This window comes from Hyposmocoma kahamanoa, unplaced genomic scaffold, assembly GCF_003589595.1.
Source record: "Hyposmocoma kahamanoa isolate Upper Pololo Valley unplaced genomic scaffold, ASM358959v1 116, whole genome shotgun sequence".
NCBI classification, from domain to species: domain Eukaryota; kingdom Metazoa; phylum Arthropoda; class Insecta; order Lepidoptera; family Cosmopterigidae; genus Hyposmocoma; species Hyposmocoma kahamanoa.
In genome coordinates this window covers 1665472-1683497 of record NW_020653391.1, presented here as the reverse complement: position 1 = coordinate 1683497, position 18026 = coordinate 1665472, and the positions used below count along the sequence as shown (strand labels likewise).

The following is an 18026-nucleotide window of genomic DNA, read 5'->3' as shown; positions in this document are numbered from 1 at the left end:
ATTTAAAAAAATCTTTAAGTGCCGATATCTCTAAAGTTACTAAAATGCAAATCGTTGGTTATGATGACAAGGAGGAAAGCATGCCAAGATTTATTTCCTTTAACGACACAGTGTCTTAATGTACGGAATATGGAATAGGTCTACTGTAATCATATTATCATTAAAACTGGACGTAGTTAAGCGAAAAGTTAATCCACAAAATTATAAAAAAATTAGTTATATGTACAAACCGTTTCTAAAGTCTAACCTCTTAAATTAGCAAAAAATACGACATATAAACGTAAAAAAAATCTCTGGAGTTACATGAAATTATAAGTTTGACAATTATACAAGAGTGAGAAACACTTTTAAACTTCAAATTGCCATATTTCGAAAGTGACTGGATATGCATTGGATATTTTTTGTTTAACTACGTCCAACCCATCAATCACAATTTTCTATGCATTGGCGGTTTTACTAAGTTGACATTGATGTGACAAAGGAAAATCACAATGAAACAATAATTTAGTTACGGAATAGTCAAGCAATCAGCCTGTGACAACCCTGGCCGCCCTCCACCCCCTCGCCAGTTTTAATACCCATTATTACACGACACGCCTTGGTGCCAGCTCGCCGTCTAATTGCGAGCTTCACAGGACTCCGTCGTCACTTCTTTTATTGAAAATTTGGCAATCACGCCACAACCTTCCTGTTTTTGGAAAGTTTGAAAACTTGATAAATGCTTATGCTCTTGGGTGAATTTGGGTAAGGAGGGTTCGATTCCTGGTAAGACCAATTTAGGAAATGATCGTTTCTAAATTAGTTTAGTGTGGGTGTTTTGGGTAGAACCCCAGTAGAAATTCCGTTGCTCTGATTATTCATAGTGTCTTAAAGAAAACAAAATTAGAGCGAATAGTTGTTGCTGTTGTTGTTCTGTCAACTATTCCGTAAAGTTGGAGGTTATTGTTCGGATTCTTTTCAGGTATTGGTTAAGGATCGACATCCAAACAATAAAAATTGTAATCCTCTTTAATGTATTTCGTTTTTTATAATACACTCTTAACACAATGTATTAAGAATGTCTTTTGCATTGCAAGCATTGGTTTCAGACGTAGCTAGGTACTTAAGTTTGGTGCAAGTGGACATGACTTTTCATGAAACCAAAAATATCTAAATACATTGCTATTTAAACTAGCCAAGTCCTTTTTTTACAGATTTAGTACAACCCAATGAGCCATGAAAAGACTTTCAGAAGCATTTTCATGTATATTTTCGCTTAAATAGATAACGTTTCGTGTCAGGAGTTTAACCATACAATAATTAACTATTTGTCCGATTCGATTGATAATTGTATCCAATGAAGATTATGTTGTCTTGGTAGTAAGTAATATTAAGTTGACAAATGTACGCGTGTGGCGACACCAGTTGATTACCATTGCCACTAACTAGTTCGTTATTAAGTGAATCTAACAAACAGTAATTAATATCTTTTGAGTCAAGTGTTATTTATACATATAAGCCGCCCAGCACTAGACTAGACATTAAATAACAAACGTAATAAGAAGTTTAAGCGACAACATAAAACCTGTATAATGCCATTTGCTGACCAGGAGGGCATAAAAACATCAGCGGTGCAGTTTTCCCACAATACGAGAGTTTTTATGGCTGAACGCGAGTGCTGCATGCCGTATGCGGTTGGCTATGCGGGAACGTGCGGACAAAGCTCTTGGCATTGTATGCCGGCCTGGTACTTTTGCACGCTCGAATAAATAGTTTGTGTAAGGATTTTTGAACGAGAAATGAGTTGTAAAAAAGGCCATTTTCCATTGTGATTGATTGATTGGGGTGTCACCACAGATTGCTGGTTAAAAGAATTGGTACAGGCCGCAAAAATTGAGTTTTATTTATAACGGAAATGATCAATGGATTCTCTCTCAAATATATTTCCGAGGGGTTTCTTCAGACTTTAATAAATGTAAGTTACAACGAGTATAGACTTACAAAACGTAAAAATATATGAAAAGTCTACACCAGTATGGTTACATCTAAAGAAGAGGCCACAAAGATACTTCAAGTACAGGTAGATTGAGAATATCATTTTGATGTAGAAGAGTGTTCGGAATTCGGAAAGGTTTGTGAACATTCACACAACATGATTTTCAACGGAATATCTCCCCTTCATTTTTAAAGAAAGTTATTTCCATAATTCTTTATCACGTCTCTCTATATTTTCCACTTCTGAAAGGGTAAAAGGATAAGTTGGTAGGTGTGAAGGCCTTTTTTGGGAGGACGATTTTTATTAGTCAAGTGTCCCCTCGGATTAGAGGTGCCAACGCGGATGCGAGACGAATTGAAGGTGTGTGTGATCTTTTGTCACCTGAAAATCGAAGGGTTATTGTTGCATAAGTATGTGTGACTCAGAATAGGTTCGCCTGAGAAAGACGATCGAACGAAATACGATCTTACATAGCTTACAAAAGAGAAGATTCTTCATTAATCGTCTAAATTGCTAACCGAACATACTATGTAAAAATTAGTTTGATATGAATTACGACATATTAATCATGAATCAGGAGTCGGACGATATGTAACTAGGGGATATTTGGGAATGAAGACATTCAAAGACGCATTGCTTTTTTTCGTAGATGAACTTACAGGCGCATGGGATTTGTCAACATATGTCTCAGGGTGACGGGTGCGGTGGCTGTGCTTCTCAGATATTTGCGATTTAAAGCTCTGAGTGGCTCTGCAACGGCTATGGACAGGCGTGTCGCTTATCTCCACGCGCAAGTTCATATCATAAAAAAAAAATTGGTTCCTGGTTATGATTAAAATCACTCACTATTCTAAAAGCGGGCTTAGACAAGTCTTGTCGAGTTATTCACGAGATAATCAGCTAAAGAAATCTGATCCAGAAATCCTGATGTCAATCCGCATTTATCAGTCAGTTAGCCGGCTAGCCATCACAACAGCAGGTCTCAAAAGGTCACAGCATTGACCTTTTAATGAATCCTGAAGAGTTACAGCTGCATCCTTTTGTGTTGCAGCTTTATTGTGATTGCTAATCCACTCGTAGACCGTGATGATTTTATGATATTAACTAACGGGACGAACAAGTCGTGGACCTCGTGGTAAATGACACGCCTATACATAACTGTTACAGTGCCACTCAAAGCTTTTAATCGCAAAGATCTGAGAGGCAGTGCCCGTCACCTTGAGATATAAAGTTAACAAGTCCCATCCCGGAACGCAGTAATGTTCACTTGAAATAGGTAGGTAGTACTTCCCTGAACGAACTTTTTCACAAGAACCTGTACTAAAATACAAGTCATTACCAATGGTTGAAAAAAGGTGTTCTACATACATAGATACATGTATAGCTACAAGGAACGTTTTAACAACTCTATCTCGCTCCTTGTTGCTATATCTATACATGTCGCACTTGACAACTAACATGGTATTATCTCAAAATTGGGTTGTATTAATAATTTATCTCCAAAATTTCGCTATATTTGTATGTCATTCGTATACAGGACAATACTGTCGCTTTGAAAATAGGTAATATTAATATAACTTAAAGCATATAAAGAACACCATTTTGTTATTACGAAAACTAATGTATCACTCACAGCAATTATTCTAAAATACGCTATTATCCCATTGAATCAAGTGTTACCATATCTATGATTACCACAGACCACATATTCCGTGAGCGTTACCGTGTCAGTGACAAATTGAAATTATAGCACGAAAAATATGAACTATTTCGGTTTGTGTCACTATTTTCGAAAAGCAGTGAATTACTTTATTGAAAGTACTGTCATGTTGCTTCTTAGTAAATTATCCGTTCGTAAAAGTGTCGAGTTCAAAACGTCATAAGATGATACATTGACTACAGTACCGGCACGCTATGATGACCGTTTTGACAGCTAACAATCATAAGGGCAAATGTCAATTCATTATCGAAAAAATGCGTGTCCTATCTATTCAGAGTTCTGGATTGAAATTTTTGACGTTGGCTGGTTGCTACTTGGAGACGGTCCCGGAGCTCTGTGATCGAAATTCAGCAACTTGTTTTTGGGTGTGATCGACTCAACCCTTTGTTGAATATGGCTTTCATGTTTAGCTATTGTTAGTGTAAGTTGTATAATATAAATAAATAAACACGCCAGTTTGTCCACTAGCTTACTGCACCTTACTCTTTGATTTAATTTTTAAAGATGAAATTATTTGTTTTTATTAATTTTTTTTTTAATTTATTTCATTAAAATAAGGTATACTACAACAAAATACAATTTTTCACCAAACTGCCTAAGAAAGAAAAAGCCCGACTCGATATCATAAAAACATGACATTTGGGAAATATCGTTGTACAAAATCGCGTGAAAATCGATTCAACCACATTTACAGAATTTCCAATCGCAGTTCGTTCATAAATACGCATCCCGGACTCTCGGGCAAACACCGGAATGGTACCGACGGGGAAAACGTGGGCAAACATGGGCGGGTAAACAGACCGCGGGCGACACCATTGATCAGTCGCCGTCAATAAATAGACGTGTTTAGATACACTTCATAAATTGCGGCAGAATTGTTAGTTCTAACGCCAAGTTTCAACGCTTCTGTATCGAATGGGAAGCTAGGTATGTTTAAATATTTGGATATCGATATTTCGAATCGATATTCTGTATTTACAGATAGTTGAAAAGACCACAGCAAAATATGCAAATTTATACCTTTAGCGATTGGCCACAGCCGTAAATGTTAATAAAAATGTCTGTAATGTACTTAGTTTATGTAGCATTCAATTAAGTTATCTTGCGTATGTTGTTCCGTGACCTTACTTAGGGTCCTGACTGAAAATCAGTTCTAGGAAAGCATTGCGTTTTCCAGCAAATACTGAGTTTGTGACCCTTTTGTTACCGCGGCTAACACAAAAAAATTTTTTTATATCTAGTGTTGTTTTTATTCTTTGTGTAAATAGTTCGTGTTTTAATTTAGTCTAATTTTTTTATATAATAATTATTCAATTTTGTATTCTTTGTGTTTTTGTTTCGTAATTATTTATTTATGTTTTACGTTCAATGTTTTATTTATGTTTTTGTTTTCTACTGTTTTGTTTCGTTTTCTTTTTTTTCTTTTGTGGTGTCATTGTGTTAAACAAATAAATGTATTTTCACCTTACTAGCTCCGAAAGGCTTTCTTTCTCATTAGAAATCTCCGCTCAAAAGCGTTTTTTTTTGACGGACTGTTGTGGTGTACCAAACTTTTTCTTTCGATTGCAAAAAACAAAATGACATGTTCAACTACGCGATCCGTCGTACATTATTTATGTAATATAAATCCGTTGGGATTTTTTATTTTATTTTTGACTCACGAGTGAAGCGAGCGGTCTTAGGGTCGTATTCCAGAATTCTACTCAATACTCAAGTCAGGACTTAAGTATTGGAGTGAGCACTGAAAATCATACACAGGTCCTTGCCATTAGAGTCGTATTTCCAGTGCTTGTGTTTTCAATGCAATCCTGACTTGAGCATTGAGTAGAGTTCTAGGATACGACCCTTAGGATCCTTCGCTTGCTGAGTATCGACATAAGCGCTCGCGTCAATCAACAACTTTGCAGCCTTGCATAGCAAATAGCTATTCCTGTGATTCTTTCTTTTCTAGTTTTTAGTTACGAATCTCATTTAATCTGTTCATGCACAGTAATGGCGTTTACCGTAAAATTAAATATCGCAATATGATAGTACGGGGCGGGGTACATCGTTTCGCTATATGGACCTTTAAAAACCAACTACGGGCTTTGAATAAATTGCGATTTATTCAATATTCGGTATTCTTTATTTGCATTCCACAATGGTGCACAAGGTGTAACATAGTAAAAGACATCATGGATCCATTTCGGCACAACAAAGTAGAAGAGAGTCAGAGTAAGTTGTTGTCAACTATTCCTTTGGTTTAATATGATAATAACATTTGTTTAATATTTTTCTTATCCTATCGATGGCATACATTATAATGGCAAATCCAATCGGTGTAAGGTACTTGCTTATTGTTGTCCAGTGTGCGTCAGACGTACAGGAAATTAATGGTACTTTGTGCAGGGTGGCCCTTTTCATGCACACCATTTGTTAAATAATAAATCTTTTAAGTGTTTTTATTGAAAGTCAGGATGTTTCAACATCATGACATTTAATAATTTTTTGTGGAATTACTCCACTAGTTTGTTATAATTATTAATATAAACATCGAACACTTACAAGAAATTCCTTCGATCCGTCTGGATTCGGCTAAAAAGTCGTTAATAACCAGATACAAGAAGATCGACAACAACCAAATTGAAGAATTCGTGAGGTCCGCTGGTTCGTCCCGTGTGACTTAGTTGGCATAGCGTCTGGCATGATTTGCCAGAAGGCGTCGCGTCGGTTCGAATCCGGTCGGATCGAAGGAATTTTTTCTAAGTGTTGGATCATTGTAATAATAATTATAATAAATCTTTTAATTAAAAAAAAATATTTCGTTTTCTAATAGACCAGGCAATTTGTAATACATTTTTGTGGACATGACGTATGAGCTAGACGAACGTAGAGTTAATCTAGATGTAGGTAGAAGTAATTTATTTTTGTCTCGTAATAGTTTGATGGGATATTTTGACGGCATTTAAAGAAATCTTGATTATGACGAATTTTTTTAAAAACCTCAAAAATGTTTAAGTTCTTTTTATGTAGTTGCCGTTTACTACTTTACCACTTTACCACAGAGAAATATCAACAAAGTGCAGACAAAATTCGTAGAACATTTTATATTGAATCATCGCACAAAGAAAAGTGGTAACATTTTTCGTGTGTGGACGGATTAGTCTAAAGCATTTTATTTCGATGCATGAAGTTTTCATATAAAACTTTAGACATTTTTAATAGGCCGAAAATGTCACCCAGTTGTCTACAATAAGAATAGTCAAAGTATATATGACTACATATCTTGGTAGGTTCTGAGAAAAATCTTGAAAATTTTCGCCGCAGCCAAAGGGTTAACCCTCGAGTGTTTGCAGACGGGACACTTCCTTTAACCCGTCCGCGGTCGATTGCGGATTCTTTGTTTGGGCCTTTGAGACCACACTCGCTTCGTTCGCTTGCTGGCGTTGGATTATTTGTTCTGAGAACGACCTTTTCAGGTTTTTGTGAAGGGTTTTTTGCCTTGTACAAACAAGCTTGGTGTCCGTTTAACGCATAGCTGTTCGAAATGCACGCGAAAATTTGATATTGAGCATAATGCCTAAAATCGAATGAACAACATGTTATGTCGTGAATAAGTATACGGTGTGCAAAATCAGTTTCACGCCCAAAGATCGGGATTTTCTTCAAGGGCAGATTTTAGGCAATAGGTCACCGTGTTTTCGGTGCAGTTTTCATCATAATGTTTTTCTTCGTCAATCGAGCATGTTAAAATTGACTATCTCAGAGACGCAGCCCCTCCTTTGGGACTTGATCCCAGGATGTAGGATAACATAGAAGATAATCGGTTTATGAATTTGTGGTATCATATATTCCTATCCTGGATAGCAACGTTCTATCATCACGACATATATATGCGGTGATAATGATAATAAATAGCAAGTAAAGAAATATAAACAGCTGCAATGTTGCTATAGCAGGTAAATATTATTTTGTTCCATTAAAATCGAACTAGGTATCCATTACGGAGTGACAACGTCAAAGGCAAACTACAGCGCCAAAGTTATAACAGTCCTTAATTGGTACTAGTGAAAAAGCGAGTTTCTCACGATGTGGACTCGTCAAAAGCATTGAAAAGCATCTTAATGACAAAGGCAATATCTAGCTGTTGTACGCTCTAGCTACAATTCAATATAGGTGTGGAAACGAAATATCCCAAAACGTATAGCTCTCAGAGAGGTTATACCGCGACCCGGTGGTAAAGTGAGCAGCCCATAGTGCGAGGGCGAGGTCGCGGGGTGGCGGGAGGGGGACACGCGGCCTGGCTAACGACGACGGATTAATCGCGCGAGACGAGAGCAGGGATGGGGTAAAAATGGGAAATATCGATAAATCGAAATTGTTTTTTTATGGAAAATGGTTCAGTTATGAGAAGCACTGGGAACAATTTACCTATAGCAGAGTGGAGTAAACGAAGGCCTTTAACAAGGTAATGTAGAGTCTGAGGAAGCAAAAGCTATTTCAATACTACTAAGGGCGGACTCTGAGTTTACGTTTTCAATTATATATTTTAGTTCAAGTGAAAGAGAATTTAAATTTAAATGTTTATCGAATTTTATTAGTTGTACGTTTTTCAACATGGGAATTTTGACAAATTTAAGTATTTCGTTTTTCACGTTTATTTACAGTTATGTACAGGTTTGTGCTAAGAATTGAGAATTTTACGTTAAGATAGCCTCATACTTCGAGATACATCAAGGAAAAAAATTGATAAAAGCCAAAGTACAAAGTTTGCAAGGCGAGTAAAAAAATAAAATAATTATAATTGCTTTGGTTCATATCCTTTTAAATTATTTAACGTAAAAATGTTTTAACGAATAATATTTCTTCGACTAAACACATAGCAGAAGCTTGAAAAAGTAACCCAACTACATCGATTTTTCTTCCCCGGAGTATTGATATGTCAATTTAAATTCCTATTTAATCGATAATTATAATAATTTTACATCGACAGCACCCCATCTCTAACAGTCGGTCTGTGGCAGGCTTGGCGGCGCGCCTCGATGAGTGATTTCACCGACGCCCGCACCAAGCCCCGGCACCCGCCGCCTTTGCGATGCCGACAGCTCCGCGTTATACGACTTATAGCTGTGTAGAGGTGCTATATTACGTACCAAACTAGCTTTCTTGTATAACAAAAAGGTGCGATCATATTTCAGCTGGCGATGGCGCTTGTATTTGTAATAACAAACAACTCTAGCAAAATAATATATTGTGAAAATACAAACATCGCAAAAGAAAGTTTGTCTAAGATGCCATGTTCATTATACAGAATAGAGCATTGTATATAGAACAACTTAGGAATCGCGGAATTAATAATAATAAACTGCCAGACTATTTCACTAATTACTTCGTCTCAAACTGGGCTATAAATACTAGAGCAACTGAATACACACCGAGGCACTAGACCAGAATCAATTTAGAAAATTGCATTTTCCGAATTGGTTCTACTGGGAATTTAACCCGGTACCTCCTCATCCAGGGCCTACAGTGCAAACCGTATTACAAACCGTAAAAAAAATTTCGTTTAACTTCTAAAAGTGAGATATCTTCACTTGGCTTTCCACTGAAATTGAAATCTCACAGCTTTTCAACTTCAGAGAATTTGCCATTTATTTCAAAGGGCAACAGGTGTCCCTCCCCGCGCCCACCTCACCCCCTCTCGTCCTAGCGCAATGTACATGTATGTAAAGACTCCACGGTGTAATACTGTAAACCATTCTACGTGCGCATAGTTTTGAATAATTCGCATCTAGTCACTAAACTGGATCAATTAGTTTTTGTTAACCAACATATCGGAAAAAATGCTCAAAACTGGATGTGTTTTTTAATGTAAAATACTACTTTGTCAAACCAATGCACTGTAACATCAAAAACAGCATTTTGAGAAGAAATATCAAAATCATTTCTCGTTTTTTTTTGCAACTTTTGTGGTAAATTACATAAAAGATACATTATGGCTTTGCACATTAGATATCATACTATATTCAACCATTACAAATTTTACTAATATAAACAAATTTTTTTTCCCTTGACATCAGCCGAAAGATTCTTGTTGTAAGGAAATTATAAAACACTGTTCAGGAACTTGTAGTGTTTAGGTTTGTTAATAGTATAAACGCACGCAAGCGCACCTTAGCTACAATGTGACCAAAAATATCTATTGGCATGAACAGCTCCAAATTTAGTTTTAGAGAGAGCAGAGCTCTTTGAGAAAGAGTTCGACCAGGGAAGCACTGCCACTATATCTATTTCTGCGGCTAAACTGTAACGCTTACATTATTGTGATCCCGTTTTGAGGGGTGCTAGTTAACAGGGCTGGGTGACAGGTGCACTGCAACTGTAATAAGTAGACGTGTCGCTTGTCACCAGACGCTCGACTTGTTCATTGTTAATCAAGAGATTACAATATAGCGATAACGACTCATGCGTATTTTGAACTAAGTGTATTTATTTGGATACATACAAGACTTGAAAAGAATGGAAGTGCTGAGTCAATTAAAGGTGGCCATAACATGCAACAGGAGAATACAACTAGTTATTTGTATATATGTATATTTTAGTTACTTATACATTCAATTATATTACATATCTAACAATATATAACATAGGATTATGTGCATAAAGAATACTAATACTTAAAGATTGGAATTCCTTGTGATTGACTTGACAGTAGAGCTCATTGTGAAAGAGTTCATCCAGGGAAATACCGCCTTACATATTTCTGCCGCTAAACTGCTGGAGAAACTACAGGCACACGGGGCTTGTTAACTTTATGTCTCAGGATGATAGACGCTGTTTCAGTGCCCGTAAGGTCTTTGCAATTTAAAGCTCTGGAAGTCACTACACGCTTGGCGAGTCTACTTTCGCGTATGGTCTGAGTACTTATGGCCGTATGTTTACATCTTATTTAGAACTAATTAAGCAACTACAAATAAGGTACTTGAAATTGTTGGTCGATAAAAATGTAAAAGAAAAATATGACAAAAACTATGTTAAATTATTTTCGATTTGTAATCTATTGCCAGTACAAGAAAAATTCAAACTATTATTAACTTTGGAGGAATACGGAAGGGATGAGTTTAAGAATTGTGCTGAACGTTCTTATATCCCAAGATCTATTAAGAATAAAGAATATATTGTACCTGGAACCGTAAATTACTTTGGTCAAAGAACTCGAAATTATTTAATACCTGTCATATATAATGATCTGAATGTTGACGAAGATAATTTTACTAAATTAACGTTTAAAAAGAAAGCGAGAAAGACATTGTTATCACAAATCTCAGATGACCAAGCTTTGTACTATTGATTCTGATATACCTATGTGAGTGTATTTTATGACGTACGATAGGTAAGGTATGTACGTGTGTGTGTGTGTGTGTATATACATGTATATATATATTATGATAAGAGTGTGTGTCCGCCAATAAACTGCTCTGGCGGGTTTTGAATTTGTAGCTACCAAGCACACTACTTTTTCTCCCATCGCTTGGCATTATTTCATAAAAAATCCATTTCTTTGTGGTACGCATAAGTTTTTCTTCATTAAATTCTCCTCGTTATTGAGGTGGAATAATGCGTCCCAAATTACCCTTATTTGGGACTATACTTTTAAGCATTCTCTCCTTAGAGGAGATACGTGTTCAGTAATTTCACTTTTTTCAATTTCATACAGACTAATGTAAAAAAAACCTCATATTGTACTCTCGGTTCAGCAGTCAAGATTCCGAATATTTTATTTAAACTTATACCTCTCTCTATCTTTATTTCCGTTGCCGTTTCTTCCTTTTTATAATCCGTGCGGAATCACGCAATTACGGCGGTAAATTACCCGCGGACAGCAATTACCGTCCGGACGGTAATTAGCTGGATAACCGGACCGTTCGGGCATGGCCCGGGCGCTGCCTACACCGTCGCTCTAATTATGGGATCTGGGTTGATGCGGATTGTAGTTGGGGATAGATTTATTAAATATATGCCATCCAAACTCTACAAATTTTGAATAATATATTCTTGAACGTATTTTGATGTTTGTCTACGCTGTGCTAGCAATTCCGGTTAGCAAGTTTATTTTAAAGTTGTGCCGTATGTGCTGTGCTTTCTTCTGTTTTAGGTACCTTCTTGTCGTTTTTGTTCAGGTTGTGTGTGTGTTTGTCAATTGTTTAGTGTATTCTTAACCATTGCGAGTTACGGCACAATATCAGGGTCTGTTTTTTTTGAATTGCTTGTCAACAGAGATGTGCCAGCGGCCGACGTTTAACCCGGCAATTTGTTAGCGCCAGGTTTAAATCGGGTTAAAATCTATTAATGCCCGAAATTGAGGGCAAAAGCTATTTATAACTAAATATTTGACGTAAATCGAGTTTTGTTCAAATTTAATGATATTATTACAAAATGTTTACTGCTTTCTGATCTAGACGCGTCAATTTGCGTTCCTACTGAATCGATTTGCTTAAAAATCTTATTAAAATAAATCGATACAAAAAATCGTTAAATGGGGTTTTAATGTGCATCCTAAGTAGTGACAATCCCCAGGATTGCAATGTGGGTATTGTGTGGAATTGTCTGTTTTTCGTTTAAAAAAGATTTTTTACATCGAAATTTGAAACAAGTATGGAATTAAACCAAATTCCGTATTAGCCATTTTTGCCCACAACTTTGGGAAGAAATGGATTAAAACCCGGTGCTTTAGATAATATCCCGGTTGATTGGGCTGTAACCCACTGCCCATCTCTGCTTGTCAAGTAACAGTAGTGGAAGAGTTCATCCAGGGAAGCACCAATTTCTGTCGCCAAGCAGTAATGTGAGCATTACTCTGTTCCAGTTTTGAACGGTAAGGGTGCTGGTGAAATTACAGACGCAGTGGCAGAGCTCCTCAGATCTTTGCGTCTTAAAGCTCTCAGTGGTACTGTAACTACTACGTACAGGCGTGTCGCTTACGACCGCCTTGTTGCACGACATATTGTATCATAAAAATGGGGTATTATAAAAGATTACCTTAATCTTCATAATTGAAATTTAAATTTAAGTCTATGATGGTTGTTATAATAGAGGTCCAAATTTCTTCGATATCATTCTTGTTTACTCGTAAGACAAATATTATCACGAATGAATAAAATTTAAAAGAGTTGCTCTTTTAAATGTCAGGACAATTTACCTTAATTAGTAGTGCGGCGGAATTTATTGAATGTAACAAAAAGGTAGAAATAATACGTGATGATGAAAGTATTCGTGATCCTGCAGTACAAAAGTAATCAGAAACAAAAGCAAATCGACTTTCCGCCGCCGTCGGCACTGCTTTTAGCTACATCCTGTGTTTTTTTAATGAAAACGCTACAATGCCAAGCGACTATGATACGCGTTTGTTTAAAAAGCGTCCATTCGCTTTAGCCTTAAATAGCCTCCAAATTGTAGTTGTTGGGAGACACAGATGTAAACTGATGTCGTATCAATCAATGCAATGTCCCAATTTTTACGACCCCCTTTCAGTCAAGTACATCAGATACTTAGTCAAGAATTCAAATCGACACAGAATGGTGAAACGAAGTCGGAGTTGGGATAGAAATTATCCGATACTTATAATTTGTCCACTCTAATTCTTAGTTTTATCTTTAATTTTTGACCTCTTATGAAAATACATACAAAAAGACATTTATAATGTATTGTTTTACTATTTGATAATCTCAGTACAGAGTTATAAATAACAAATATAAGTTTTATTGAAATCGGTTACCGGAAAGTGCGCAAAACGGATTCATCCTCTGGTTTAACACCTTACAGGTGGAATATTTTCTTCAAATTTAAATAGGACCACTACCGAGGTACCCTCTTTCCAACAGAGAGTCATCAATCAATCGGTCCACAAACAAAAAACAAGAGTTATCGCGTAACATACATACAAAAAAAAACAGTCGAATTTCCTCCTTTTTTCAAGTCGGTTAAAATCTAAAAATAGCGCCTGAATTTTATTATAAGGAGCAATTATTTTAATGGTTGGTTTTGCTATTCTCCAATTCAAGGCGTCTTTCTCTCAATATACTTTGAGTAGTGAGAACCGATTTTTATTATCTCCAGTGTCAAGTTCCGTATAGTGGCGAACTAGGGGATGAATCCGGGTTTGCGCACTTTCCGGTAACCGATTTCAATAAAACTTGGCAAATAGATGTCATTGTATTTCCACGTACTTATGAGGTCGGTTTTTCTAGTACTCTATACTGAGATTATCGTTTTGCAATATTTAACACATGTGTTTCTTTCATTTAGTTCGTAGTATTTTATAAATTTCAAATATTAAAAGTACTTTTGACGTATGATCACATGGGGTACGAAATATCGAATTTATCGTTACCGATTGACATACACGCGTATAGATTAATAATTCAGAACATGTTCCATTGTTACGTGTGTTCTCGAAGTAGAGTGTGTTGAATAGTCGTTAGTTAAGTATGTACTCAAATAGGAGCTTCACAGTTTAGTATATTTGATATATCGCACTTTTAATACAATAGTGTATCAACTCAAAAAGTGTATTTTTCAGAATAGATGAAAAACTAATGACATACCTCCTGTTAAAGGTTATTAAAATTCATGTACAGTTTGTTAGAGACATCTAAACAATTTTCTACTTAGGAAATGAAACTATTTTTCCGGGTTTAAATCGCGTATATATTATTTGTTCTCAAACAAACCGACGTGGCCATGGCCACCGTTGACTCAATATCCTATGTGTAACAATCGCGAAAACCTAAGAACTCGATAATTTTCTACTTGCCAAACATATTTAAAAATATAAGGGACAAACAATAATTTTAGAGTGAGGAATATTTTGTACAAAATTAGCTCACCAAAGTCTCATTTTGAGTTTACTTAACTGATATATTTTAGTTGTTATTCACTATAATCTAACGACGGTTTTATTGATGTGTAGTCAATCTTATTTTACATTCAGCAATAGTATAATCTTGAATTTCACATATTTTGAGTTAGACACTGTTGTAATAGCAGTGCGATGTATCTCGTTCATTATATAAACGCTGGTTTGCAACAAATATACGCGATTTAAATCCGAATATATATTCGGATTTAAATCGCATAATATAAGAAATAAAGAATAGAATAATAATGCAGGCGTTAGGTAGGTAGCAGTGTCCTTTTAATGGTAAAGAAGACCTAGAATCTCTAGGGTCTTAGTGAACTGACATATTTTCGGTGAACACGCACAGTGTGATATTAGCGAGAGCTCGGAATTGCATACGTAGTGATATTTGTGTGTTTAGAACTGGCTTAGAACAATAATTTGTGATTGCATTTGTGATTTTTTACTTGTAGTTTTTATGTGAACGGCACACCACTACATATGCAATTTTAAGCCCTTCCTAATATCAGACCACGTCGAGATGGGAGCTTAAGATGTATATTCAACTCTTTCTCTCTTGTAATAAGAACGATAATGTAATGTCCATAGCGACCAGCTTGATGTGCTCTTGGCTGTACCACTATCTTCCACATTTGGGTTGCTTTTGGTTCGTTTGTTTAAAGTTAATGCAATTTTGTCTAATCGTCGTTCGGGGTTCGAACTGTTGACGCTACATGAGAAGGCTTTGGGTTCGATTCCGGTGGGACCAATTCAGAAAGGGTATTTTTTCAAATCATTTCGTCTTTGGGGTTCCAAGAAAACAGAGAGAATTCCCCACTTTGAGGTCAGATATTTGATGTGATATATATTATTATTCTACCGTACTGCAGTAAGATGCCGGCAGTTCTTGAGCCCAGTGGCTTCTGTCGCAGTGACCGCAACAGGCTCAAATACGCCAACCTTGTTCAGTGCTACAGCTTTGTGCCTTCAGGAGAAACTTTTAGCGAACGAGCTGTCGGATCTCCTCGTAGAAGCCTCCGGTGACCACAAGCCTGGCCGTTATTTCCGCCAAAGAATAAGTTTGGCAATTCAAAGGAGAAATGTTGCCAGCCTTCTGGGATTTTTTTCTACTTTTTTACTTACTTTTATATGTATATAATAGTTATAGTTTAGATATGTGTAATACAATTAACTGCAACATAAAAAAATAGATATTGGTAAAATACAGTTCCAAATCCATCAAGGCCAATTTTCTCTCATATCTTTTAAATACTGTGTCTTAGAATACACTTTGTAGTATACAATGACATTGTTAAGTAGGTGCCTATAAACAAGAATATAAGCTACCTACGAAGCGAGGGAACTTGAAGCTTTAAGGTTTTAACCCTCGCCGTGTGGGTTTCCAAAGTGGCCCGGGAACTAATGGGCTCGGCAATTACTAAGGCGCGTCGCCATCCGACGACGCCGACGGCCTCCATTCGCTTCTGCCAATTAGCAAGCGCTAGTGATGGGCGTGTTTCGTAATAGTTATTGCAGTTTTCTGACAAAAAGTAACAGAAATCTTTGAAACAATATTCTTTGATCCTCAAAGATATAACTGATATATTGTAAATGTGGATTTAAAGGTTTATAAGTAAACGATATTTTTTTTTATATATAAAGATAAATTATAAACGAACTGCATTCAAGTTAACGCTATCATTATGTAAGCATACTAAAATTATTAAATTAATGTCAAAAATAATAACTGATCCTCTTTTTTCTTATAAGTCAAATTTTGGTTGAGCCATTCAGTAGATTAGGTTGAAATGTATTTGCTTGCGTTTCCGAACAGAGTTTCAAGTTTTTTATTACTCATTTTGTCTTAATTTTGAGGCACAACATGAAACTATCAAAGTTAATTTATGTAAATCAAACATTAGCTCTGAACAGATTAAAACTTACATTGATTTAATTTACTTTATGTGTCGGAGAAAAATTATCAGTCATTAAAAAAGTAACCGTTTCGATTTTTTTGCTTGCTGCTTTTGCAAATTTAAAATGAACATTTAAATACATGCCAAAAACATTTAGTGAAGAAAAGAACTTTCGTTGGTTTCTCACAGGTGGCGCTACGGCAAATTAGCGGTTTAAACCCCTCAATAAGGTGCTAGATTGATATTGGGTGCTAGCATTTTTTATGACTTATTTTTTATAATTTTGAATAGGACCACTCTATATATGTATGTCATGAAGGTCAAACAAAATATCTATCGATAAACGTAGACTTACCAAATTTATTGAAGATTGATCAGAGTTACGAAGAATATTTACAATAACCGATACAAGTAAAATAATAATAAGCGTAGTAAATCCCGTCACTACTCGCCCTCCATTCCCGCTGCCACGACGACGGGCGTTCCAAGAAGCGCGCCGGTTTCGCGCCAAATAAAAATAAATTGTGCGAAATATCGCGCTAGGTGTCTCTAGATACAAATTATGCAGACAACGTTGCTTCTCGCCGCGACTATTACGAGGGTTTTTGGAAAATATCTTAGCAAGGAATTTTCTTTTTTGTTAGGTACTTATGTTATAATTAGTTTCGATACATTCTTCCTAAAACTAAATACAGTTATGGTATTTAAGAGTGTGTTTTACAAGGCACAAAGATTTAAAAAATTTAATTATTGTGTTTAAAGAGAACTTTATCCAAATACTTGATTACTTTTTAGTTTATACTTGTGCCGCCCTCTATTGTTACAACTTATCACTTCATAAAGATGCCACCTAGCGTTGAGTTGAAAAACGAGACGGTGTCGACTGTAACGCCAAAGCGAATTTGATTTAGTAAATCTATGTCATGATAGGTGGCGCCGTGCATGCGATAATGCGCGTACCTTACCGAACAAGTTTTAGCACTTCAATCAACTTCAATAAAACTAAAATATACTCTTTTGTTCCAGAATGCACCCAATCAAGAGCCTGTGTACAGAAAAGTGGCCATAGTTGAAAACTTTTTTGACATTATCTACACTGTTCATGTAGAGCTGGAAGGAAGACCCGGAAAACATGCTGGACAGAAAAGAACATACAGAACTGTAAGTTACATACAAGTCACGTGTAGAATGTTGGTAATGTTTTGTAAAAATATAATATAATATCAGAAGAGTTATAAAATTTCTTTTTAAATAACAATTAAGTATCAAGTGAAGCGCCACCTATGACCGAGTGGGTAAACTACACAGAAATCAAGCGGTGTTATCTGTCGTTTGGAGTCAACAGAGTCAACTTCTTCTCTTTAGTACCGACAGATGGCGCACTTTGCTTATTGTAAACATACAAACGGGTGCCTATTATTACGAGCTGCTTATAATGTTATTGATGTAAGAAGGGTTGTCATAATGATTATGATAGTTAATGCAATCAGTACCATAAGGATACGCTATTTTGAGACAGATGTTTCCATTGATTTGTGT

At 36.0% G+C, this 18026-nt stretch overlaps 1 protein-coding gene across 4 annotated transcripts in view; it reads left to right on the top strand.

Annotated features, from left to right (window-relative positions):
• Positions 1-18026, top strand: part of LOC113239761 (nucleolar protein 4) — a 221885-nt gene that overhangs the window by 81291 nt on the left and 122568 nt on the right. For all 4 annotated transcript variants that reach the window (XM_026476866.1, XM_026476865.1, XM_026476863.1 and 1 more), the window contains exon 3: positions 17514-17648. In XM_026476866.1, the coding sequence (XP_026332651.1) occupies positions 17514-17648 (135 nt within the window). The remainder of the gene's footprint in view (positions 1-17513; positions 17649-18026) is intronic.